Genomic DNA, 24,833 nt, shown 5'->3' with positions numbered 1-24,833 from the left:
TCCCCCCCCCACACCCCCCAGTATGGTTATCAGTTAGAGGCAAGTTTAATTCAATTTAGTTCAGTTACATGTAAACCAGGTATTTCATGTGTGCCAATAATGCCTCAAGTTTTTTCTACTCTTAAAATTTTGTGCTTCTGTGTTATCTATGTGGACCTCTCTTAGTTTTTCCCTTCCATAAATCAAGAGTGTTGTTTTTCTGAATTTTTGAAAGGTTAAAAACTGGGTTACAAAACAGGTTGGCATTTTATGAAGGCCTCTGGTATTTGGTAATAAGAGAAGAGCCTAGTTTTGTGTAAATAGTTGGATACAAATTGATGCCCCAATCCTGTACCCATACTTAAGCATGAGATCCAATTTTTCTGGGATCCTCTTGTTATTAACCAGATACCCACCATATTATTCTCTTAATTAAAGCTCCACATGTGATAAGTACATTTTATATTTGCTAAGAAAATCTTTGCCCACTGTTTGCTGTCTCCTTTTAAATACTGAGCAGAGCCTAGTAGAACATGTTTCACTTTTTACCATAACTGCTCAGTGGGAAGCTCTGTGGGATCTGTGGAAGGGGCTTTCAGAAAGCTGTCCATTGTTGCTGAACTCTTCTCACCATGGGATGGTCGTGGTGCTCATTTCTGTGATGGAATAAGTATCATTATTGTAGCTACTGGTCCCCAGGGCTCTGGCACATTTGTAGATGGGGTCCTGCATCAGGTGGATGGTTAGTTTGCCTTCCTTTATAGATATTACCACGACTATGTTTTAAAGGTTTTTCTAGATCATCAGGTTAGACAAAACAGTCACATTTGTAGGAACCTTTTCTTACTCTTTTGTTGCATTTCCATTTCACAAAATTATTACTCTATTTTACTTACATATCATGAAATCTGACAGCCTGAAACTTGGGACAAGCAACCATGGTGTTTGGTTACATTAGTTTCTTCGTCTGTTTGAGAAACCCATTATTACAGCACAACGGGTATTTATTGTCCCTAATTTCATTAGGAGATGAAGAATAAGTATGATTAATCTATAATTTCAGTTTGAAAGGTATGCTTATTACTTGCATTCTCTAGTATTCAAAGGTAATTATTTCATTAAATCTTCTTAACAACTATAATATAAATTTCCTGGGGGCGGGGTAGGAGAAAAAAACAACAACAACAGGATACTGCCCTAAAAGTTTCCCATCTAAAATAAAGATCATGAAATCTTAATTGTATGAAATGAGAATGTGTGCATATTTGAATAGTTTATTTATTTCTTTTTAGTTCCAGATTTAGTTCTGCTGCTTCCCTTGCTCCATTCTTTTTTTTTTTTAATATTTTATTTATTTATTTGAGACAGAGAGAATGAGAGAGAGAGAGCACATGAGAGGGGGGAGGGTCAGAGGGAGAAGCAGGCTCCCTGCCGAGCAGAGAGCCCGATGCAGGATTCGATCCAGGGACTCCAGGATCATGACCTGAGCCGAAGGCAGTCGCCTAACCAACTGAGCCACCCAGGCGCCCCCTTGCTCCATTCTTAATCTCAGCTGATGATCTTGGGGCCCATTTTGCTGAGAAAACTAGTGCTCTGGGTGGAAAACTTGACCATCTTAGCACCCAGGTCTGTCTCTTTTTTCTCTTCCACTCTCCCTTAACTTGAGTCAGGCTTGTTGGCATCCAGTCACCAGAAATGGTCCTGGTCCAGTCCTATCAGCTCCACACTGTACACCCACAGCTGGGGAACAGGTCCGCTTCCTCAGCATGTGGTCACAGCCCCTGACTTGTTTCCTGGTGTGCCGTCTGCATGTCCTTGTCCGGAGGACGCGTTTCTCTGCCCAGCTGCACCTTCTCCGTCCCTGCCTCACGCTCTTTTAGCCTCTCCCTACTCTGTTTCCCAGAGCTCAGTCCTCAGGCCACTTCTCTCCTTGGCTGACACTAACTCACCATGGAATCTTACCTAGGCCATGGCCTTGAGCACCAGGAGTAGACGCCATGGTTGCAGGGTACCTCTAGCCCCAGCCACAAGACACAACCTGCCCCAGGCCCTTGCCCTGTGTGCTCCTTAAAGAACAGGCTCAGTGAGTGTGTTCTTACTCATTCATCAGCCCTCTCTATTCTCCAGTGCCCCCACCTAACCCAGAATGTCACTTTGGCCCATGGGATCTCATCTCTTGCCCCCTTGCCTTTGTCTGCTCAGCTCCAGCCACACGTGTGGGCCTTCCTGCTATTGTCCCGGGAAGTGTGCTTTCACTCCGTGTAGGATCCTGCTCACATGTCAGGACTTCTTCCCTGATTACTGGCCTTAAGAGCATCGCCACTTCTGCCCATCATTTTCTGTGTCTTCCTAGCACCATCACTATCTGACATTCCATTTTGTTTCTCATTTGAGTGTTTATTCTGTCTTTGGCACCAGAACATAAGCTCCGGGCGGACAGGTCTTTGTGTTTGGTCTGCTGCCATATCCTTGGCACCTGAAATCCTGTCTGGCACATAGCAGGCACTCAGTACCTCTTTAAATGAGTAAATAACTCTCAGTGGCTATTCAAAAAAACTATTATTTAAAGAATAGTATTAAGAAAATAAGAAGAGTTAAAGTATCTTAACTTGTCTGTTATCAGTATCAGATTTAAATCTGTTCTACTTTTCTGTGTATCTTCCAGCGGATATTACCACCTGATGCTAAAGTCATTTCTCTGTAAAACACTTATTAAATGAATCAGGTTGAACTGAAAACTTTTTCAGCAGTGGGTAACTAGCTAGGAAAACTGCTGCCTGATCCTCGTGCCCTGATGCAGGCCCACATCAATGTGGAGCTCACATATGTATGTAACGGAACAGAGCATCTGCATTTGCTTCAGTGTCATTGTCATTCTGCTCCTGGTCACCTCTAGACCCAATAAAATAACAGTTCAGAGAGGGGGCTGCTTCCTACTTAGAAGGAGGGTGGTGAACTCAGCCTCTAACCCACACTGAGTGGGGCAATAAGCCTTTTCACTCACATCACTGGTGGTTGCCAGTTTGGGCCATTTTGAAATAAAGGCCAGTTCCCTTTCTCATTTTCTAGAGATGGGTACAAGCTCTTTAGTGTATTGATTTTTCCCTTAATAACTTACATCTTCTTTACGTGACAAATAGGTCTAATGCTCACATGCAATTCTAGTTTTTGTCTTAGAACAATTACTTGATTTCACAAAAGGAAAAACAAAATAAAATTGCTGTTTTCTTGTATGGCCTTTTCAGCTGCAAGTAACACAAAAATCTGTTGACAGTGGTTTAATCAAAGGGAGGGTTATTTGTCCTGTGTGACAGACACTGATGTGGTAGGTCCACCCTGGCATGTCCTGCGTCCAGGCCCATTTTCCTTTATCCTCTGCCTTCTTTAACCCTTCTGCTTTTGTCTTTGTGCTTGTCACCCCCTGAGCCCTTAGGTCTGCATCCCATGAAGGTCGAAGAGGCAGTTCATGGACAAAGCAGCAAGAGTTTTCTCCAAACCTTTCCCCTTCTACTGGGAAAAAAAGTATTTGTTGGCATCCTTATGTTGCCTTTCCCTTAGGTCTTATTGTCCCAGACCGTGTCAAATGACCACATCTGGATGTGAGAGGCTGGCAAAGCCAACATTTTTAGCTAGGCACATTGCTGCCCTGAACCAAGTTAGGGTTCAATCAGCAGGAAAGAGGGAATGGATGTTGGGTGGGCAGCTATGGTGTCCGCCCGGGCTGCTGATGGCAGCCGTGTGATTCCATGTGAATGAGGGTTATTGTATCACATGAGTGTGAAGCATTGTTCCTTACTCAGATAATTTCCAGTCTACAAGGATGGTTTCCATTTCATTTTGCCTTTGCAGGAAGAACTCTGCCATTAGATTGACTCCTGCCTAAGTACAATTTTCATAGAAGACTTGGAATAAATTAGGAGCTATTCATGCTGCTTGATAGTAGCTCATAGTATTCAGAAATAGAAAACCAGAGATTGATTTTAGACAAGCTAAGCTCTGAAATAAGAATAAAATGGGGATTAGCTCTCAGCATTGTGGTCAGGATATACCAAATAATGCTTACAGGTGTTACTTGTTGCCTTTATGATTTTTGATTCATTTATAAAACTTATTTATTTGGTGTTTATTAGGAGCCAGCGGCTGCTGTAGTGGGTTCTGGGGCTCCGGTGGCAGGCACGTTAAGTAAGGTCCATATCCTCACTGCAGTGAAGGGAGACAAGAGATCAGCAGATGAACTAGGAAATTAATTTCAGTTAAAGTGGCAAAAAGAAGGCAAGGAAGAGTAAAATGTCCTGAAAAAAAATGATTTCAAGTTGAGAACGTTTTTTTCCTGAGACCTAATTCTCTAAATATCCAAGCTAAGAGGAATATAGTCTTGGTGAAAGTGCAGTTATTTTCTGGGGAAAAAACATTAATTTTTATCATAGGTTCCCTTATCCTAGAGGCAATAATATGAAGGATTGTAGAATTCACAGGTTTCTTTTCCCCAACAGATGGCTGTCTAATTCACCGTTGAGTCAACCCATTAAACTTCATCATACAAAATGTACTAAGGAAAATTGTTAGAGTCCATGCTCTGTTATTGCATATTCTTCTTGACTTCTTCTTTGTTATGACCCTTGCTTGTGGTTCTTAATGTAGTAACTCTTCTCACCATAGTTGAGGTCATACCCCTCTTTGGGTATCTAACAAGGAGAGAAATATGACCCCCAACGGGGCTCTGGAGATAAGTATGCATTGATAAATATTTAAAAGATCACTTCAAGTCTTAATTTAATCAAGTGCATTGAAATAGTCCTGAAGAACATATTAAGGAGCCTTCACTGACAGTTCACTGGAATGTTTTCCACACAGAGCGAACCTGGGCTGACTGAAGGGGAGCATTTGTTTGGTGCTTTGTTTACAGGTTTAATATGACAGGCCTTTGTGGCAGTGGTCTTGGCAGCGCATTGTGAGGTGCAGTTTGGAGAAAACTCCATATTCTGTGCCTCTTTACTATAAATCTTCTTATTTACTGACCAACACCAACATACTTCTTAAGTAGAGACTTGTTTACAGTTTTTTAACATAGATCCCTTGGATTTGTTTAAAAGTTGTTTCTTTTTTAAGGCTGCTTCCAAAAGCTACCTTTGGATGGGGCAACTCGTTTCTCTCTGTTTATCCCTCAAGGGGTTTTGCAAAATTATGAGAGCATAATAAGTATCTAAGACAGACTTTCTTGTTGCTCGGTAAACAATGAAAATCTATCTGAGGTCTAAATATTTGTTGCAATAGCCTGTAATATTTGTTGTATGTAGGCTTTTGGCTTGTATATAGCCTGTGAGCATCTATAGCTTATGGGTTGTAAATAAAGCTGTAGAAATGGATGACCCAGGAACATGCCTTGAGGTTCTCTGACATATTCAGGTTAACTAGAGGAGGGGAATCTGGCAAAGGATATTACAAGAGAATGCCCATATGTAGCAAGGAAACTGGCAGGGGTGATGTCCCCAAAGCTCGTGGACAATAACAAGTCGAGAAGGGATAGTGATTAATAGCACCAAGGCCGAGAGTGTGATGCATATTCAGCGGCCGCACGTCGGGCTTAATGCATAGAAGGCACCAATGATCTGAGAAGATAGACATGGTTTGAGAAGCGAGATGTGAGGAAACAGAAGTAACTTCTTAAAGATGTTTGGCTGAGAAGGGGAACACAGTGAATGGCTGCTAAAGGGTAATGTGGGTCCCAAAGAGAGCGTTAAGCTTTTGTTTTCTGTTTTGTTTTGTCTTTGTTTCTTTTTGTAATGGGGAAACTGGAGTTTGTTGAAATACTGGTACAAAAGATTCAATAGTCCAGGAGTGACTAGAATATCTGAGAGCCTAAAGACCCTGTAGAGAAGACCCAAAGAGAATGGGTGAGAGCCCGCACTCTGGAGGGGAGCGAGTGCTCCCTCACTGGGATGGAAAGGGAGGAGGGGATGCTGTCCCCCAAAGACAGGCTCCAGTTCTCCCAGTGAAGTGTAGGCAGGCACAGTTGTGAGAGCCAGAGGGTGGAGGCTAGTGGAAGCCTGGGAGTGGGGAGGGGCTCAGTTGACACTGAAGATGGTAGTTTTGGTAACAATGAATCTGCACTATTGTGTAATTTTTTCCAGAAGAACTTAGTCCTGCAAAACACAGACCAGCAGGATGGTGCCACTGACCCATGGCTGGCTCTTCATTTTCTTTCCACAGCCACCTGTCATAGAAGGTCAGCGAGGCAAGGGGGCTTAAGTTATTGGCAACAGAGGGGAACTACTGGTTGGCAGAATCAAAGACAAGGGAAGGGAGTTATGATGGGAGGAGAAGGAGGATGGGAAAGAAGAGAATTTGTGGCCTGGAAACTCCCACGATATTGAAACATCAGCAGCAGCTGGGCTACCTCAGCAAGCAATCTGGAAGGATGCGATTTTGTAGTCAGCTGGCTTGTTTGTTTAGTGCTTTTGGAAGCAGTGTCATTTTGGGTGATGACAAGATCTAAAGGGTTTTCTCTGGAAGGAGAGCAGACTGAGGTAAATCACAGAACAGAGAAAGATGGTTTAACTCCTGAAAACCTTTAGAGATAGATTGCTCTTGGGCTTGACAGAATTTGTCTCTGGCCTGGAGTGGTTATATATAGTACATATTAGTGTCAATATTAGTATTAGTATTAAGTACATATAGCATTAATAATAGTATTAATACAGCGTAAGTGTTACGGTACATAGTATTAGTATAGTGTAGTATGGATCAGGCAGTTCTTTTTTCAGCTAGCTTTGAAAACTACTTGAGTAAGCATGGTAGGGCTATGTTCACCATCTTTGGCATGCCTCATTTAGTAGCTGAATTTCTTCTTTTTTAAGATTTGATTTATTTATTTGAGAGAGAGAGAGAGAGCCCAGTGGTGGAAGGGGCAGAGCGACAGGGAGAAGCAGGCTCCCCGCTAAGCAGGAAGCCCGACTCCGGGCTCCATCCCAGGACCCTGGGATCATGACCTGAGCCGAAGGCAGACCTTTAACTGACTGAGCCACCCAGGCGCTCCTATTAACTGAATTTCTGTCCCGCATTTGGGGGAGCCTTGCTGCAGTTGAGTGGGAGCTTCAAGGGAAACCACAAACCAGACTTCACCCTTTCACATTCTTAGCTCATGGTTATATTGCCTGTGCCAGTATTATTCTCTGAAAGAAATGAGTGAATGTTCTCATATTTTTAAAACGTTTCAATGCCTACATACTTTGCTCTGCCTCAGGTATCAGTTGTGTTAATTTTATCTATTACAGCACTGATGTTTTCTGCTAAATCATGTTCTAAAACATCACAAGTATCCAGTAAGTGTTTTGGTGATGGTTTGTTTTTAATTTGCAAAGTCTTAATGAGTATCATTTACATATTGTAGTCTTTCTAGTTCTTCTTTACTGAGGGTGTTTTCAAGATATGTTGTTTTACTTCCTGAAGGAGCAAATGATGTGAAAATCCTTCCAGGTCAAGCTGTTTGTCCTACTCCAGGGTGCCGAGGAATAGGCCATATCCGTGGTCCACGGTATTCAGGACATCACAGGTAAAATTTTTTCTTGTTTAAATTATTTTAGGGACAAATGGGAACAGTGTGCAGATTAGCAGCTATAGTAGCATCATAAATGACTCTTTGGAGCCAAATGCCTTCCTGCCATACTCCCTTCTCTGTGTTCCTAAGGCCCCTCCTTGACATTTCCTGCTGCCTGCCCACCTCTGCCCTTCCTGGAGCCTTCTTGGACCCTTGAGGCCTTGCCCAGACCTGCATCATTTCCCAGAGCCTCTGCTGTCTGACGCTTTCCTTAACAAGTGCCCAATACATGGGACATGCTCACCACTCTGTGTCCCACCCCAGGCCTGAATTTTCTCCACACAAGTGCTAAGTCCTGCTGTCTTCTAGAGAAATTCCAGAACCTCTTGCCTTTTCCCCCCTGTTGCTTTCACTTTGCCCTTATTTCTTTTTCTCTGTCTCAGTCATTTGGAGATGAGATAATTCTGTGGTAGAATAGAAAGTAATAAGTGTGACGTTATATTGAAGCATATACCCATGTTTTCAATATTTCAGAATAGTATAGTGCTTTAAGAAAAAGTAAGTACAAATAAATCTGTATAAGTCCCTACTGCTTTTTCTGTTCCCATCAATTGGTAAAGTAACGTATAGATGAATTATTCATATTGGTACTCTAGTTACAGAATATGTAAACTAAAAAAAATTATTCAAATACACAAATACATAAAACAAATATCAAAGATAAGTATAAAGAGAAAAGAATAAGTTATGTAAAGTGTGAAGCAAGAAAATATTTGTTTGAACAAAAGAGATCCAAATGGAAGTCCTTGCTTTACCAGGTGGTTGCAATCCTGGAAATCCGTGCTGAAAACAGTTCTAAATTAACCAAAGCAAATGTTACTGTAAGAAATAATGGTAAACACTCCCAAATAGCATAAATGAATATGTTATGTGTGTAAATATAACATTAACACTTAAAAGAAAAGGATATCATATAGAATCCATAAAAAAGAAATAAAGATGTGCAGATATCTTGGGTACTTGGGCAAGGACTCATGGACTAGGAGAGTGGGGCCAGACTCGCTGGAGACTTTGTGGTATTGTGTGGGGGAAGAAGGAAAAGAGAGTAAAGGACATAAAGTGGGAGGAAAGGTGGGTGATCACACCATTTGGGAGGGGGCTCTATATTAAGTGAGGACCCTGTTGGAATAGATAGAGCCACTTTTCAGACATCCCAAGGAGTATATGGCTATGAAGAATCTTCCTCAGGCTTTTCTTGTGTGTTTCTTTTTGTTCTAAATATAGAGCTGCAAACCCCAATATGATTAGTCACTAGTCATATATGTCTGTTTAAATTAAAATTAATCAAAATTAAACAAAATTAAATCTTCAGTTCCTCAGTCACATGTAGCCATGTGTGCCCAGTGGCCACCATACTGGATGGCACAGAAAGTTCTGTAAGATAGCCCTGAGAGTGTTTACCCTGTTCTGCCTTCTCACAGTAGATTTTTGAGTGGCAGGTATTTCTAGATGAAAAGTGAGCTCTTCCATCAAGACTTGGGTCATTACCCTGAAAGTTAGCAAGACACTAACGTTGTGGTTGGTCTGGAGTTCACCCCCGTGAGGCACTGGGGCTGAAGTAACAACTATCACCCTGGACAGCTCCTTAAGGTTGCCAGCTAGCTCAGTCAGGGTCTCTTCCACTTCATTACAGCAGGCTTGCCTCCTGTTCCTACATGTGGCTCACTTGCCTCTCCCTGCTTGGATTCAGAAAACATTGTGAACAGAGCCACAATGGGTGGGTGTGCCCCACTTTGTTCCAGCAGCTTCCCGGAACTTTTCTCATTCAGTATGGCACAGACAGATCCAATTGTTGTTCTTATTTGTAGTATCTAATTAGAGACTGTCAACATGATTTCCTCCATCCACCAAGTAGCTTTTAAAGGTGAGCCTCAGAACTTCTGAATGTGGAAGTAGAGTTTAAAGAAAGGCATTCTGTGAAGCTTACGAGAAAAATGAAATACTGCACATTTGTGATAGTGAGACATTTTTAGAGAACATTCTTAGAGAACTAGAAGGCACAAGGCTTTCTTGCTCCAGACGTCACAATTCAGAGGGCTGCTTGGGGCAACGCTTTCGTGACTAGGTCTTGGCTCTCCTCCCGCCTTAGACCTTGTTGTGATAGAGCAGAGCTCCTGTAAATAAAAGTCTTCAAAAACTTAATGATTCCATTATCTCAGAAAACAAACAAACAAACAATGACTACCCGTGATGAGCTTCTCTCTAGAATGGAAAAGACAAAAAAATTAGACAACTGGATGGTTCTTGAACTGCACTTAGAACTTATAAGGCATTAAACTATCACACAAATAAATTCTGACTTACCTATGAAAAGAGCTTTTATTATATTTAATACTATTTTATATTCATGGAATGAGGACAAGCTCTTGGTGGGGTTAGTGTTGATTGTAAAGCAGTTATGGAGGGTGGAGATCATGGGCAATATAAGGTTAGCTCCAGTAGGCACGGGGCATCTCTCTCTCTTGCTTTAATCATTTTCAGTGACCGGTCTTGTCTTTATCAAGTTTAGCTTTGAGGTGCTAGAGTTACTCATTGACTGACTCTATCCATTTTTAGTTAATACACTTGATTTTTTTTTAAACCACGAATTCTTGTTTTCACTTCTCTATAGGTTATCACATTCTGAATATCATTTACTAAGTTAGTCAATGTACTAATGTAACTTTGAGTATAACTTAAGAATTTGCTTAAATTCTCTTGGAACTAATCGGGCAAGAACTGTTATGATAAATCATTCATATTCTCTGGGGTTTGTTTTCATGTATTTCAATTACTGCAGTCTTAATTTTACATAGTTCTATAAGATGAAAAATATCATTCTTCAGTATGTGTCTTTGGTGGTATCTGTTGAGAATATTACACACACACACACACACACACCCCTAACTACAGCTACTAGGAATTTGCCCTAACACACCCAAAGTTGTCATTGTACATTTTCCTTCTTATTTGTCAATGAGATGGTAAGCAGGAGATTAGAATTTTAAAATGCTGCATTCTCCCAGAGTCCTAGATGGGTTGTTACAATCATCTCTATCTTGAGTTTCCTGAAGCATGTGAGTTAGACTTGCATATTCTAAAATGAAAGTATTTTTTTTTCTCTTGTCATAAATATGTACCTTTACCAAGGAGTCATCATTCTACAAAATGCTTTTTGCAGTTTCTAGTCCAGAGGAGTTTTAGGCAAATATTTTTATGTTTAAAAAAAGAAGAAAATAATAAAACTAGAACCCCCTCCAGTTTCACGAAGGCCTGTATAAAACAGCTCAGTTGACCTCTGCTTCCAAAGCCTTGGGGAACGCTTGGAAGTATAGGAAGTGATTTTCACTGCTCTTCTGTAATACTCCTAGGCAGCAAAGTGCTTGCAAGGAGTGAGTCTTGTTTTTACCATTTTATGTCAGAATTTCTGATTCTGATCTTAAAGACTTGGTGTTTTGAAAGGAAGTAAACAATGTTCTTAAAATAAGTTGTCAGTGTCTTGTTTCATACAGCTGACAAGGAGAGCTGTGACATCAGGACATAGCTGACGACATCTGAAAATAATAGATCACTTTGAGAGATCAGGTGGACCTCTTGGTACCCTTTTTAGATGGATTTCAGACAGGTTTACTTTAGTTTTCATTAAAATAGTCAAGGGGTTAACAGTAATATTCAAAGCTGTTGGGACTTCATGTAAAATCTGCATAAACCATTATTTGAGAAAAATTGCATCAGTTCTTATCTGTATGAAAATAGGATTTTTGGCACACAATTATCACACAATTTACATGTTATTTGAATGAATTTACATAGTGAGTAAAATGAAGTAGGTGTGTTTGTTAACATAGAAGTATTTAAAGATGGCAATATTGGGACTACAAGATATAAACAATTTAAGCCAGGGTCCTGTATTAGACAGGAATTTGTTTTTTCTAACTGAGTAGAACATAGACTTGGAAAGACTTGATCCACATCTGTGTCATAAAACATACAAAGGTGGGACGGCTGTGTGGCTCAGTCGGTTAAGAGTCTGCCTTCGGCTCAGGTCATGATCCCAGGGTCCTGGGATCAAGTCCCACAGCGGGCTCCCTGCTCAGTGGGGAGCCTGCTTCTCTCTCTGCCCCTCACCCCTCTGCTCGTGCTCTCTCTTAAATAAGTAAATAAAATCTTTAAAAACTATACAAAGGTAATTTATTTAGGAGCTAATAATTACATTCTTTACACAAAGAGCCAGGTATTGTTACAAGGTAGGGACCTCTTGCCCCAGTGTTCCCAGGTGGGATACAGGACACGCATTGCTGGTGTCACACCATCAAGAATACAAATTAAAACAAAGAAACAAGAAAACACACAAAGAGAAAAGGGACATCTGCTGCTCAGAAGTAAGGATGTCCAATAAATCTAAGACATTTTGGGTGCAGTTCATGGAAACTTATGGCACAACTCAGCCTCTATTCATGATTTTTTAATCGATTTGCCAGTGTGGTGTGTGTGTGAATGTGTGTGTATATGTGGTGTGTGCATATGTATGTATGGTGTGTGTGGGTGCAGTAGGTACATGTGTGGGGTATGTTGGGATTGTGTGTGTGGGCAGGTGTGCTGGGGTATGTATGTGTGGTGTGTGTGGTGCGTATGTGGTGTGCAGTTGGGGCTGGTGGAGCTCCTCCAGCTCTTGACCTCATAGACCTATCTCCTGGCATTTTTGTCTTCAAGGAGAGCATTGCTGTGCTGTCTTCCTGCCTCTTGGGTGTGTTTTGAGGGAGCACTCCCTGGTTGCGCTGTGGCAGTACGGCCTCTGTGCACAAACCCCTGCGTCCCCTCTGATCCCTCCCGGCACTGCCAGCCAGGCTTGGACTCCTTTGGCAGAGCCATTCCCCTCCAAAGCCTCTCTCAGCTGCAGTCCATTCATCAGTGCCCCACACGTGGTGACCTTCCCCAGCCCCTCGCCCTTGCCCTCCGTCCAGGGTGAACCGGTGTCTCCTTCACCTGCCTCCTGGGATTCCCTTTGCCTTCTTTCTGCCACGTGCTTGATTTCCTGGCTTTCAAGTCTTGTCCCTGGTTTATTTTCTCCTAGCTTTTTGGGGTAGGATTTGTGGGAGGTAGTTTTTTGGGTTTTTTAATTTTTTTATTTTATTTATTTATTTATTTATTTATTTATTTATTTATTTTAAAGATTTTATTTATTTATTCATGAGAGACAGAGAGAGCAAGAGAGAGAGGCAGAGGGAGAAGCAGGCTCCCAAGGAGCAGGGAGCCCGATGCAGGACTCGATCCCAGGACCCTGGGATCATGACCTGAGCTGAAGGCAGACGCTTAACCATCTGAGCCACCCAGGCGCCCTGTTTTTTTTTTAATATCAAAAATATCTTTTATCTCTCCTCAACCATAGCCGTTGACTTGTGGATAGAATTCTAGTTGGAAACCTTTTTCTTCAGAGTATTAAAGGCATTGCTCCATTTTCCCTCTGCATACCAGAAGTCAGCTGGCATTCAAATTTCACTTTGGGAAAGGATTGGTCTTCCTCTTCCTCCACCCCACCCTCTGCAGGAATCTCAGGCCCTGGACATTTTCAGGACCTTCTCTTTATCACTGGTATTCTGAAAGGAGTTTTCATTCCTAGTTTCAATCTGCAAACTCATGTCTTTTGTTTCTGAGAAATGGTCCTATGGTGTTTCTTGGGTAATAACCCTCTTTTCTGTGTGCTCTCATGTTCTCCCCCAGCTTTGACTTCCCTGTCTTTTGTTCTTTTCTATGGACTGTTTCCTCAACCTTGACTTACAGTCCTTTCATTGAAATTTTTAATTGTACTGTGATTTTTTTTCAGTTTCTCAGAACTCATCCTTATTCTCCGATTAGTTTTTGTTTTTTTTTTATTCCATCTTGTTCTTATTTTTTGGATTGTGTGTCTTTTTTTTTTTTTTTTTACTCTCTGACAGCATTTGAGGCTGTTGTTTTCCTGCTCCCTGCATCCCTTTTTTTCCAGATACTTGTGTTTTGACTTGGTTTGGGTGAGGTTGGTCGGCTTCTTTCTGTTACATGAAGGATATTTCCGTAAGCCCAGCAGTCCTTCTCCGTGTTCACTCTTGAGAGCAAAGCACCAGAAGGCTGGTATGCAGCTTTGCGTGCATGTGTGGGCCCGTCTGCTGGTGAGTTTCGTGGACTGGTCAGGCAGGCACCCAGCCAAGGCCTAGGAGCCTGTCATCAGCAGTGAGCCTCCTCTTCTGAGTAAGTTCCTTCTAGCAGATATGATGCTTGCAAACGTTTCCTGGGTGCTTCTGTGCTATCGTCTCCCTGCGGATCTTGGCTCTCTCCTTATCTGATGTGGGAAAGACGTTAGGGTCCGAAGCCGATGGCCAGGAAGGAATTCTTGAGACGTCTTTGATGCAAAAAGGTGGTTTTATTGAAGCACGGGGACAAGACCCATGGGTAGAAAGAGCTACACTGGGGTCATGAGGAGTGGCCCATTATCTACTTTCAGGTTGGGAGGGGGTTAGGGACAGCGTGTCTCTAAGGACTTTTGGAAGCAAAGTTTCCAGGACCTTGGGGGCGCTAGCTATTGTTGGGAAAAGGTCATTTAGTACTGTCTAATAAAACCTGAGTCATCAGACCCTTCAGATATATATCGGTGGGTCCTATGCTTGGGAAAGGATTGCCAATGTGTATCTTGGGGAGTAGAGATAATGGAAGTTTCTAAAGGAATTTCTATATGTTAAAGTAGACATAGAGGTTCCTGGGGCTGGGGCTAAGATTGTCTTTTGCCCTTAGCAAAGTATTAGTATGGAGGCAGCAGAGTTCCTAGAGGAATGTCACTCTGCCTGTTTTCAAGGACTTATCAATGGGCTGTAGATAGTAAGGAAATTTAATAATTTTTCCCACATCATTATCCATTTTCCAGCTTTGAAAATGTGTTGACTTATCTGCCGTCATTTTTTCTCTTGTGCTTTGTGTTTATGCATTTATACCCTCTCATTCATTTATTTGATTTTTTTTTAGTAATGAGAGGAAGGATTTATTACCAAGAAAAAGGAAAATTCAATTTTCCAATCTGCCATATTTTTTCTAACTTATTTTTAAAACTTGGTTTACCCCCCAAATAATCATTTAGCTAATAGTATATAATTTTATTTCTCTTTATTTTTGTTTTATCATAATAGCACTTTCTTCTTCATATCCATAGAAAATAAAAGATTATGTAAAATGACTTTTTATTGGCTCTGTAATATTTAGGAAGTTATAATGGCTGATTGGAATACTGTGTTCGGAAGGATTCTCAAAGGCATGGTTTTAATTTTATATGCACAGTACTTCTTAATTTATTGTCACCTGCAGTTAAAACTTTATCATGCTAAGAGAGTACCTTTATGACATGTGTTCACATTCATCTGATTCCTTTGTCACTTGGCCTGTCATTTTCTTTGACTTTATGTAACCACATAGTGAAATCAAACTGGGTGGAAATTTAAAAATAAACTTGCAGATGTATTTTTAATTTAATAATAAAAAGAAAAAGAGGATCTGACTTTGGATAACACTCTTAATTCTCAAAATGACATGATTAATTACCCAATTTAGTAAAAGCATTGATAAAGTAATGAAAGATCAGCCTTGGGTCTTTAAATCACTTTTATCCATTACTTAGAATTCTTGAAGGTTAATCTATGTGTCTGATTTTACTCACTGGGAAATAATTGTGTGAGAATTCTGTTTTTTCCCTTTCTTTAGGGAAGAAGATTTCATATGGAATGCTTAATTTTATAGCAACTGAGGCATTGATTTCCAAAGATACAGTGTTCTTTGACATAATCTAAGAATTTTATTAAGTACAAAATTTCAAATTATATGAATTGCCAAGTTTGTAGGAACTGTATCCTTATTATGATAAAGGTAGATGTGACTTTAGTTTATTTCTACCTGAGACCAGTTTATGGCAATTAATGGTAGGCCAAAATGATGATATCTGGTAATTTTAAATCACCTTAAAAACCAAAATCAGGGCGCCTGGGTGGCTCAGTTGGTTAAGCGACTGCCTTCGGCTCAGGTCATGATCCTGGAGTCCCGGAATCGAGTCCCGCATCGGGCTCCCTGCTCGGCGGGGAGCCTGCTTCTCCCTCTGACCCTCCCCCCTCATGTGCTCTCTCTCTCTCTCATTCTCTCTGTCTCAAATAAATAAATAAACTCTTTAAAAAAAAAAAAACCAAAATCAAAGTAAATTATAGACAAAGTCCATTCTTTTTTTTTTTTTTTTAAAGAGTTTATTTATTTATTTGAGATAGAGAATGAGACAGAGAGAAAGAGTATGAGAGGGGGGAGGGTCAGAGGGAGAAGCAGACTCCCCGCCAAGCAGGGAGCCCGATGCGGGACTCGATTCCGGGACTCCAGGATCATGACCTGAGCCGAAGGCAGTCGCCCAACCAACTGAGCCACCCAGGTGCCCACAAAGTCCATTCTTTTAAGAATTAGAAAGTTTACCATCTATGTTACTTTTGAATTAATACCATTTTATTAAAGAACTAGTCCATGGTCAATAGTAAAATTTTGAGTAATATACAGAGGTATTCAAGAATAAATAAAAAACATTCGTATTCCAACTACAAACTTATATGCCTTAAATCTGTTTCATTTTTCAGGCTTTTTCATATATGTGTATTATTTCCATGAGTAAAATCAGACAGGATATACAACTTCTTCCATTTGTCTTTCAATAAAAGATCAAATAGTTTATCCTTTTGTTAAAAATTTCTCAGATACATTAATCAGATGTTATTTGGTGCAAAAGTTTTATAACCATTGTGTCTTTGTTTATAATGGATTCTATATTAGTTAGAAATGACTCTTCATCCTTATTTTCCCCTGATCTCTGCATTGTCTCTTATTAATAGTGCCAAGCGAGATTTTTTTTTTAATTTTGAGAAAATCTTGGTCCATTCTATTATTTTGTGCCTTTCATGTCATGTTCTTTAGGTATTCTTTTTGTGAAAAGCATATAACTGTCTTATAAGTAAAATCCCATCTAAGAGTCTTTTCTTGTTGATAACAAAATTTGACCTATTTGCAGTTATTGTTATAATTACTATATATATTGTACATATTCCAACTTTTATGTCATAAGTTTTTGCCTTTGTTTGCTTGCTTGTTTGTTTTTTAGTGATGGTTTTGGGGCGAGGGAAGGGACCTTCCTCCATTCTTTTCTTCCTTTTCCAGAGTATTTTGTTTGATGATAAGTTCTAGTTTAAAAGAAAGGTTTTTAGTTTTTCTAATGGTTATTCTGAACTTTTCCAATGCATTCCTAAAACTGTGTTTATGTAACCATCAAAGTCATAAAACATTAATCTGGCTTTCTTTTGTGAAACTTGAGACACTGAATGCTATTCTTTTTTCCCTAACCCAACATACCCACTTATATTAATTGAACTTGCGATTATATACGATGCTCTTTTCTTTCCAGTTTTAAGCAATAGAGATAAATTCTTGGAAAGAACAGAAGTGGGCAAACAATTTTACAGTCATACTTAAAACAACCATGTACCCTTATTTCTATATATCTTACTGGTTCCAGTGGTATCCTCAGCCTTTACAGTGCAGTTTTTGCATTTTTTAAAAGTTTTTATTTTAATTCCAGTTAGTTAACATACAGTGTTATATTAGTTGCTGGTGTACAATACAGTGATTCAACACTTCCGTACATCACCTGGTGTTCATCACGACAAGTGTACTCCTTAATCCCCTTCACTTATTTGTATTAACATCTTTTATTCCTTGTTCTGGCACAGTTCTTTTCAAGGTTCATTTTAGTTTGTCTGTGGCACCTGCATATTATATTTAAAATCTTTGTGCATCTCACACATGAAATCAGTCTGAGAGGAGATAGATGTCTTAGGCCCAGAACTTTTCCTTCAGAGTTGTCAGCATTGCTTCCTATCACCTTCTGGTTTCTATACCATGTGGGCAAAGTCTAATGCCAGCCCCGCTGATGGTGGCAGAGGTAGTCTGCCCTCCTTTTGTCAACGTTTCCTATAGAATATCTTTATATGTTTACGTATATATGAAATTTAAAATCGCCCTGCATATGTCTAGATACGGTTTTTCCTTCCTTTCTTTCTTTCTTTCTTTCTTTCTTTCTTTCTTTCTTTCTTTCTTTCTTTCTTTTTTCTTTTCTTTTCTTTCTTTTCTTTTCTTTTCTTTTCTTTTTTCTTTTCTTTTCTTTCTTCTTTTTAGTTTACCTGTAATACTGTCTGTTCTTCCACAGTTTTTAGGCCAAAGTCCTCTTTCATCTCAGATCATCTTTCTCCAGGTATTTCATATGGTATCTGTAGTCTTCTCTCCAAAATTTCTATTAAATGACATTGGATCCTCTTCATCTGTCCTTTGTGTCTCTCATTTTTTTCTCTGTTTTCACTTCTTCATTCTTCCCTCTGCATCCTGGGGCAAAGCTAGTTTGATCTTTTGTGCCTACCTGTGGGGGTTCTCTCGCACCTCCTTGCAAGCTTTCCTGGCCCCTCTCATTCATCTCCATCACCATGTACTACCTCCAGTGGCTCCTCTTAAGCAGATATTAGGCCTGGGTGTCTCAGTCGTTAGGTATCTGCCTTCGGCTCAGGTCATGATCCCAGGGTCCTGGGATCAAGCCCCGCATCAGGCTCCCTGCTCCGCAGGAAGCCTGCTTCTCCCTCTCCCACTCCCCCTACTTGTGTTCCCTCTCTTGCTGTGTCTCTCTCTGTCAAATAAATAAAATCTTAAAAAAAAAAAAAAGAGACATTTCAAATGCAGAATTTTCCCTGATCCTGACACATAATCATCCCCATACTGGAAAGTTTCATTTCTCCATTTATTTTTTTTAAATAAGTTTCAAGTGCATGTAGCCCTTAATTAAAAGTAATTTAAGAATATTCCTTATGATTTCAAGTGGTTGGGCAAAAGGGTAAGTTCACATCATCTCTGGGCCTCAGTTTTTCCATCTGCAAAACAAGGTGATTAGACTAGATGATTTGTCTTTTCCTTGTTAGTTACCCTACCTCCCATATTGTTTACTCTAAGTGAAGTTTACTCTCAGCCTGGACAGAACTTGCTCCACTTGCAAGGAATTTACCCAGATGTAAATTTCACTATTTGTTAAAAGGTGACTATCTTGAGTTCAGGATCTATATTCCAAATGTAAGGCCCATAACTACAAAACTATTGCCAGCAGAAAGAACTGGGTTGGAATAACCCCTTTCCTAAAGACACCCCAAGAATCAAGATTAATGATCCTTTCATTATCTGCTAGGCACAGCAGAAAAGAATATGATTCCACAGTCAGTTTGCTCTGACTTTCTGGAGTTACTCAAATTGTCAACGAGTTTGTCCTAGCTAATCTGAATGCATAGGAAACTCTGTAATCTAATTTAAAATGGATTTTCCCCCTAAGAAATAACATCCTTAAGAGTAGGAAGTTTGTCACTCTCTGTGGTTTCTTTCTTATAGATAAAGCTAAAATATGTCATTCTTCTGGAGGCCCTCAATTTTTAGATAAGTACCATTATTAAAAGGTAACATAGCCAGAGCCTGTCTGCCTTTCATGTGTGAGGATCATGTAGATAGTAGCCTTGTTTTGGGAAGTTACTTGCAGTGCAGACAATAGGGTGGACTAAGTTTGATACAAAAATTGAATGTTGTTGTTTCTCCTTTGGAAAGAGCCTGTTATACAAGATAAGAATACCAATGAATAACATGTTGTACTTGCATATCATTTAACCACTCACAGAATGTTTTCACATGCATTATCTTACTTAATCCACAGAGCAGCCCTATGATGTAAATTTTATTGTGTCTGTTTTATGAATGAAGAAAATGAGTCCTGGACACATTGTGTCTTCTCTTCCTGATGCACAGCGGGCAAGTGGCTGACTTTAATGTCTTAACTACTTCTGGATGCATGTGTGGAACTGGAGTGCTAGTTGAAATTACGTCTTTGACTTGTAGAGGAGGAAGATTTAGGTCAGAAAGGGAAGTGATAAGACTAAACTACCCACAAACTTAACTCCATCTGGATAATCAGCTGTTAAGGAGATGGTTAAGAAAAGTTTCCTCATGAGGGAAGAGCAATACAAAATCATCTCCAGGATTCCTTCCAAACTACACATTTTTGATTCCCAGCTCCAGAATACACACATGCACACACACAGAAGGCAGGGGGCTCTTAAAGACAATTTCAGTTGTTGCTTATAATTTGTTCTAGACAATAAAGAAGAATATAAGCTACCTGAATGTCTGCCTCCTTTTTCGTAGGTAGAGCTGTTCAAATACTCCTTGTAAAACATGATCAATAAAACCTTAGGAATCAGAAATCTGAAATAAAGGCTCAGGCTGTGAAAATATTAAGCTAGATATGATGATTTTAATTACCCCTTTGTCTCAATTATTCTCATCTTGATGATATAATAAGAACAGCATCATGCTCTAATTTCTGTTATTATAATTCAGTGCCCACATATGTCAGATTTAATATTCATTTTTTAGTCTTTATGTGGAGCCAGATGGTAGAGGTGCATTGCCTATTTATAAGAACTAGCTGCAATTAGTGAATTTTCTAATTCCTTCAATGATAACAGTGGGTGCAGTTGAGGATGGTTTAGGACTGCATTAGAAATGCCAGAGCAATAATCCAAAGTAAATAATGTGGCTATGTATCCCAAAAGATCATGCTGATAACTAAAATAGACACGGTGCCATTGACCTCAATTATAATAATGCATGCTGCAGAAGGTTCAAGTATGAATGGAGAACAGATAATTCAAATATAATAAACCAAGCTTTGATCTTGGAGGCCATTTATACAATGTGGTAAACATCAATTACGTAGTAAATACCAGAATTTGTTTTAAAAGATATGGCTATTCTATGCCTGGTTATCTGCCCAACAGAAATGTGCACATACGTTCACTAAAAGACATGTACAGGAATGTCTGACGTTCACTAAAAGACAGGTACAGGAATGTCTGTAATGGCCCTATCTATAATAGCCCAAACCTGAATTCACCCGAGTGCCCACCAACAGCAGATGGATAAATTGTGGCACATTCACATGATGGATGCCGTACAGCAGAGGGAACAAATTGACTCCTAACTATACACAGCAACATGGATGAAGCTCACAAATGTCACGTTGACTGCAGTCTTTGAGACAAACACAAACAGTAAATACCGAATGGAACCATTTGTATAAGAAACATAACCAGACAACATTTATCTACTGTATAAACATTCGGGGCTCTGGTTACCCTTGGGGGTGTGACTGGAAGAATGGGGAATGGAAGGGCTTCTGGGGCCAGGTTCTGTTTCTTGATCTGGTGCTCGTGACAGGAGTCTGTTCAGTTGGTGAGAACAGTTTACAATCTGCGCATTCTGAGTGTAAGGTCTCCTTCAAGAAAAAATTGTTGGCAAAAAAAGATGACCTCAACAGTATCAAAATGGCCCTCCTGGCAGACATTACCCACAGGCTTCTGTACGTGGATCCTTGACAATCTGACATGTCAGTTAGTGACACCAAGCTGGAAGGAAACTGCCCAGCCTTTCCTACCCCTGCAGACCTCTAATGACAGGGAAGAGGGAGCAAACACATCCAGGGTGAAGGCTGTTAATGACACCACCTGGGCCCCTGAGCTGTTGACCAACTCAGGAGGAGGGTGGCCAGCTTCCCAGGCCTCCCATTACTGAGGCCTGGTGTCACCCCATCTGTCTAGTGACCTGGGAACGTACCTGTGTCTGCCTGAGCCTTCATTGGAGCCCCACAGCCCACAGTTCTCATCTTAGGTTTTAGTCTGCTTTTCATGTCTCTCTCATGGGTTAAAAATAAACAGTACAGAGTGAAATGTTGAAATTTCACCGAATTGGGAATTAGGAGACCTTGCTCTTCAGCCCTATGTTCTGGAGGATATTACCCAACTGCTGGCCTATTTTTGCTTCCTTTATGCCAAACATTGAGTGGGATAGAGAAATGACTTTTTCTTCTATGAGACAACAGGTCTTGCAGGGAGAGATATCAGGATAATGAGAATAGACTTAAATTCCTTCTAGTAAAATTTACATTTCATGGAAAACCATGGTTTTATCCTGGAATTAAGTCTTCCACACACATGAAGTGGGCATGAGTCTTCCATCAAATGGTATTTGGCCAGGCTTTTGTGCTATTTAAACTAACTTGTAAAATAGATGACAAAATCTCAGAACAAAATAGCATGTACCACTACTTTTTGAGTATTTCCTGAACAGGGATCCACAGGCACACAAGCCTGACACCCTGCCTCTTTCTCGCATCCCACACGTTTATCTCAGAATTCTTTGCTGGTAATTCACAAACATGAAGACCGTCTTTTAAAAAGGAACTAAGAACCGTGTTCCATTAAACAGCAAACCGATGTTACAGCCTGCGTGTGAGGAAAGCCTCCAGGACCGTGCCCGGTGTTTCCGGGCCAGCTGCAGGTGGGCAGCCACTTTGCGCCCCTGCGCTCACAGCAAATCATGGCTCCTTTTGACAGTCTCACTTCCAACGGGTTCTAATCTTTGCTCACAGGGATACGCGCTAAGGATTTTAGCACAGTATTCCCTGGCTGCCATATTTCTCAAACATCAAGCTAATGGCTGGTGGCAGAAGAAACCAATGCTCTCCCTCGCTATCTGTGACTTGGTTGAATTTGTGTTATTAGTAACTGGTGGGAATGCAGGGGTGGGCTGGCTGTGCGCCACTCTGGTAGAGATGTGGGTCGGGCTTGGAAAGGAAGCTCTTGGTGGGGAAGGATGCCGTTCTGGTAACAAAATAATCTGCACTAGAATCATTAGGAAGTGCCAGATAAATTTAAATATACAGCTGTACCTTGACGTGAACATTTGTGCCCAATGGTTGAAGCCCTGCTCTTCTACAATACACGAAAACAAATGTCAGCGTTCGAGAAGAGCAAACTTGATGTTAATTTAATCAGTTACTTCTGGTGTTACTTAACAATATTTAAAAATAAGGCTCTGTATTAAAAATAAGGCCCTGCACCACGCCTGGGTGGCTCAGTTGTTAGGCGTCTGCCTTTGGCTCGGGTCGTGATCCCGGGGTCCTGGGATCGAGCCCCGCATCGGGCTCCCTGCTTGGTGGGAAGCCTGCTTCTCCCTCTCCCATTCCCCCTGCTTGTGTTCCCCCTCTTGCTGTGTCACTCTCTGTCAAATAAATAAATAAAATCTTAAAAAAAAAAAACTTAAAAAAAAAATAAGCCTGTGTAAGTGGCCAGTGAAATTTTTATGTGTTTTAAGGGTTTCTTTTGAATGGAATAGCTAGGTACTAAAGAGAAAAATACTGTAGAAATTTAAGACACAAAAAGCAGTTAAAATTTACAGTTACATCTTCTATAAAAAGAATTATTTATGACTTTAACAAAAATATATCACATGGAATGGCTTATGTTTCTCTCTTTCTCATACAGTTTTTATCCTTTCATTGAACAAGGATTTATTGAATGTCCTTTATATGCCCAGCATTTTGCTACATATAGATTTCTTCCTGTTTTAGAAGCTCACAGTCTAGGAGAGGAGATAAATAACACCTATAATGTTAACTAACTGATACAAGAATAGTATGTTTGGGGAGCTATGTGTGGGTGGTCATGTGAGGGTCCCTTGAGCTAATCGAAGCGTTTCAAGAAAAGTGTCCCAGAAAAGAAGATATCTTCCCTGAGTCCTGAAGGATGAATAAGATCTAACCAAGTAAGAGGGGAAAGAAGGGATGTTCCAGAAAGAAAGAGTAACTGAGATACAGAACAAATGCATGCACATGTGCCCATGCATGTGGTTGCACATAATTTCAAATATCTGGAGCTTGGACTTGGGTGGTGATACTGGAGGACGAAGGGTGACAGATGAGGTTAATGAAGTGACCAGAGCCATGCCCACTGTGCTCCTAAAGCATTCCAACCTCCCCGGCCCCACCTTCATAGCCTCTCAGATAAGAGGTTGAGAGCACACATTTCATCTTGCATTCAGATCTGAGTGTGTTCAGCCCTGGTTGTTGTTTTTCTCGGGCGTGTATGTTGGTGGCTGGATGGCCCACTACTGAGACGTCTGTACAGTAAAAGTAAGGGCTAGCTTTTCCTTCTCATATTACTAATACAGAGCCCTAGACATTCTTTCCATGAGTTCATTCAGTGCTCTCCAGCTAGTTCAGGATGTGGGCATCAAGAGTACTTATTTTCTAACAGTGCCCTTGTAGTTTTTGTGAATAATCCACTGAGAAATTTTTTTTTAAAGATTTTATTTATTTGACAGAGAGAGAGATCACAAGTAGGTAGTCAGGCAGAGGGAGAGGGAGAAGCAGGCTCCCCGCCGACCACGGAGCCCAATGCAGGGCTCGAGCTCAGGACCCTGGGATCATGACCTGAGCTGAAGGCAGCTGCTTAACCGACTGAGCCACCCAGGCACCCTGAGAAACTTTTTTTTAATTCTTGACACTTCAAGATTAGGTTTCTGTTGTATGCCAAGAATTTAACATATAATGCTGTATTGAATTGTCACAAAATGAGTTTTATGATAGATACTATCTCCATTTTATAGATGAGGAAACCGTAGTTGGTTTCAGAGGATTGGCCATTGGGTTATCAGTAAATGGCAGAGCCAGATTTGCATGTAGTGATTTGTGTCGTCATTACACTCAGTGCCACCTCCCTCCCCTGCTGTTAAATCCAGGAGGCAGCCGATGAGAGGGGGGATGTCCCACAGCTAGGGCCACCAGTCAGCCCAGCGCAGGCCCTGCAGCCCCTGCTCACACTCAGCACCCTCTGGGAAGTCTGTGAACTTCTCTTACTGTAACTATTTCATAGAATTGCTATGTCCTCCTGCCCCCTGCTTCACCAGGTCTTCTGCCCCCCACCCCAGACTGACCTCAGCTCCTACTGATAACATAACCATCCAGCCAGGCCTCCTTCCCTGTGGGTGCAACACAGGAGTCCTGCTCAGCGCCACTGTGGAAACCCCACCCGCCCCTCCCCACATCTGTCTGCCTGCAGATCAGTCTCTTCCTTTCTAAGGGCATCTTCCCCACAAGATTGAAACATATGCTTCGTATATCTACATGACAGAACACTACACAGCAGAGAAAATGAACAAACTACAACCAGACATAACATGTCAAATGTCATGACAAATGTCATTTTAAGTGAGGAAGCAACACCAAAACAACGTGTGCAGCATGATGCAGATTATATAAAGTTTTGCAATGGGCAAAACCAAACACTATTGTCTAGGGATCCATGCAGAGCTGGTACAA

The 24,833-nt window shown here is 40.8% G+C and overlaps 1 protein-coding gene across 2 annotated transcripts in view; it reads left to right on the top strand.

The window, feature by feature from the left end:
• Positions 1-24,833, top strand: part of L3MBTL4 (L3MBTL histone methyl-lysine binding protein 4) — a 496,448-nt gene that overhangs the window by 313,834 nt on the left and 157,781 nt on the right. For both annotated transcript variants that reach the window (XM_064577895.1, XM_064577896.1), the window contains exon 14: positions 7,429-7,531. In XM_064577895.1, the coding sequence (XP_064433965.1) occupies positions 7,429-7,531 (103 nt within the window). The remainder of the gene's footprint in view (positions 1-7,428; positions 7,532-24,833) is intronic.

This window comes from Mirounga angustirostris, unplaced genomic scaffold, assembly GCF_029215605.1.
Source record: "Mirounga angustirostris isolate CCGP_5_RB_7025 unplaced genomic scaffold, mMirAng1.0.hap1 SCAF_14, whole genome shotgun sequence".
Classification (NCBI taxonomy): domain Eukaryota; kingdom Metazoa; phylum Chordata; class Mammalia; order Carnivora; family Phocidae; genus Mirounga; species Mirounga angustirostris.
This window is presented reverse-complemented; position numbering and strand designations above follow the sequence as displayed.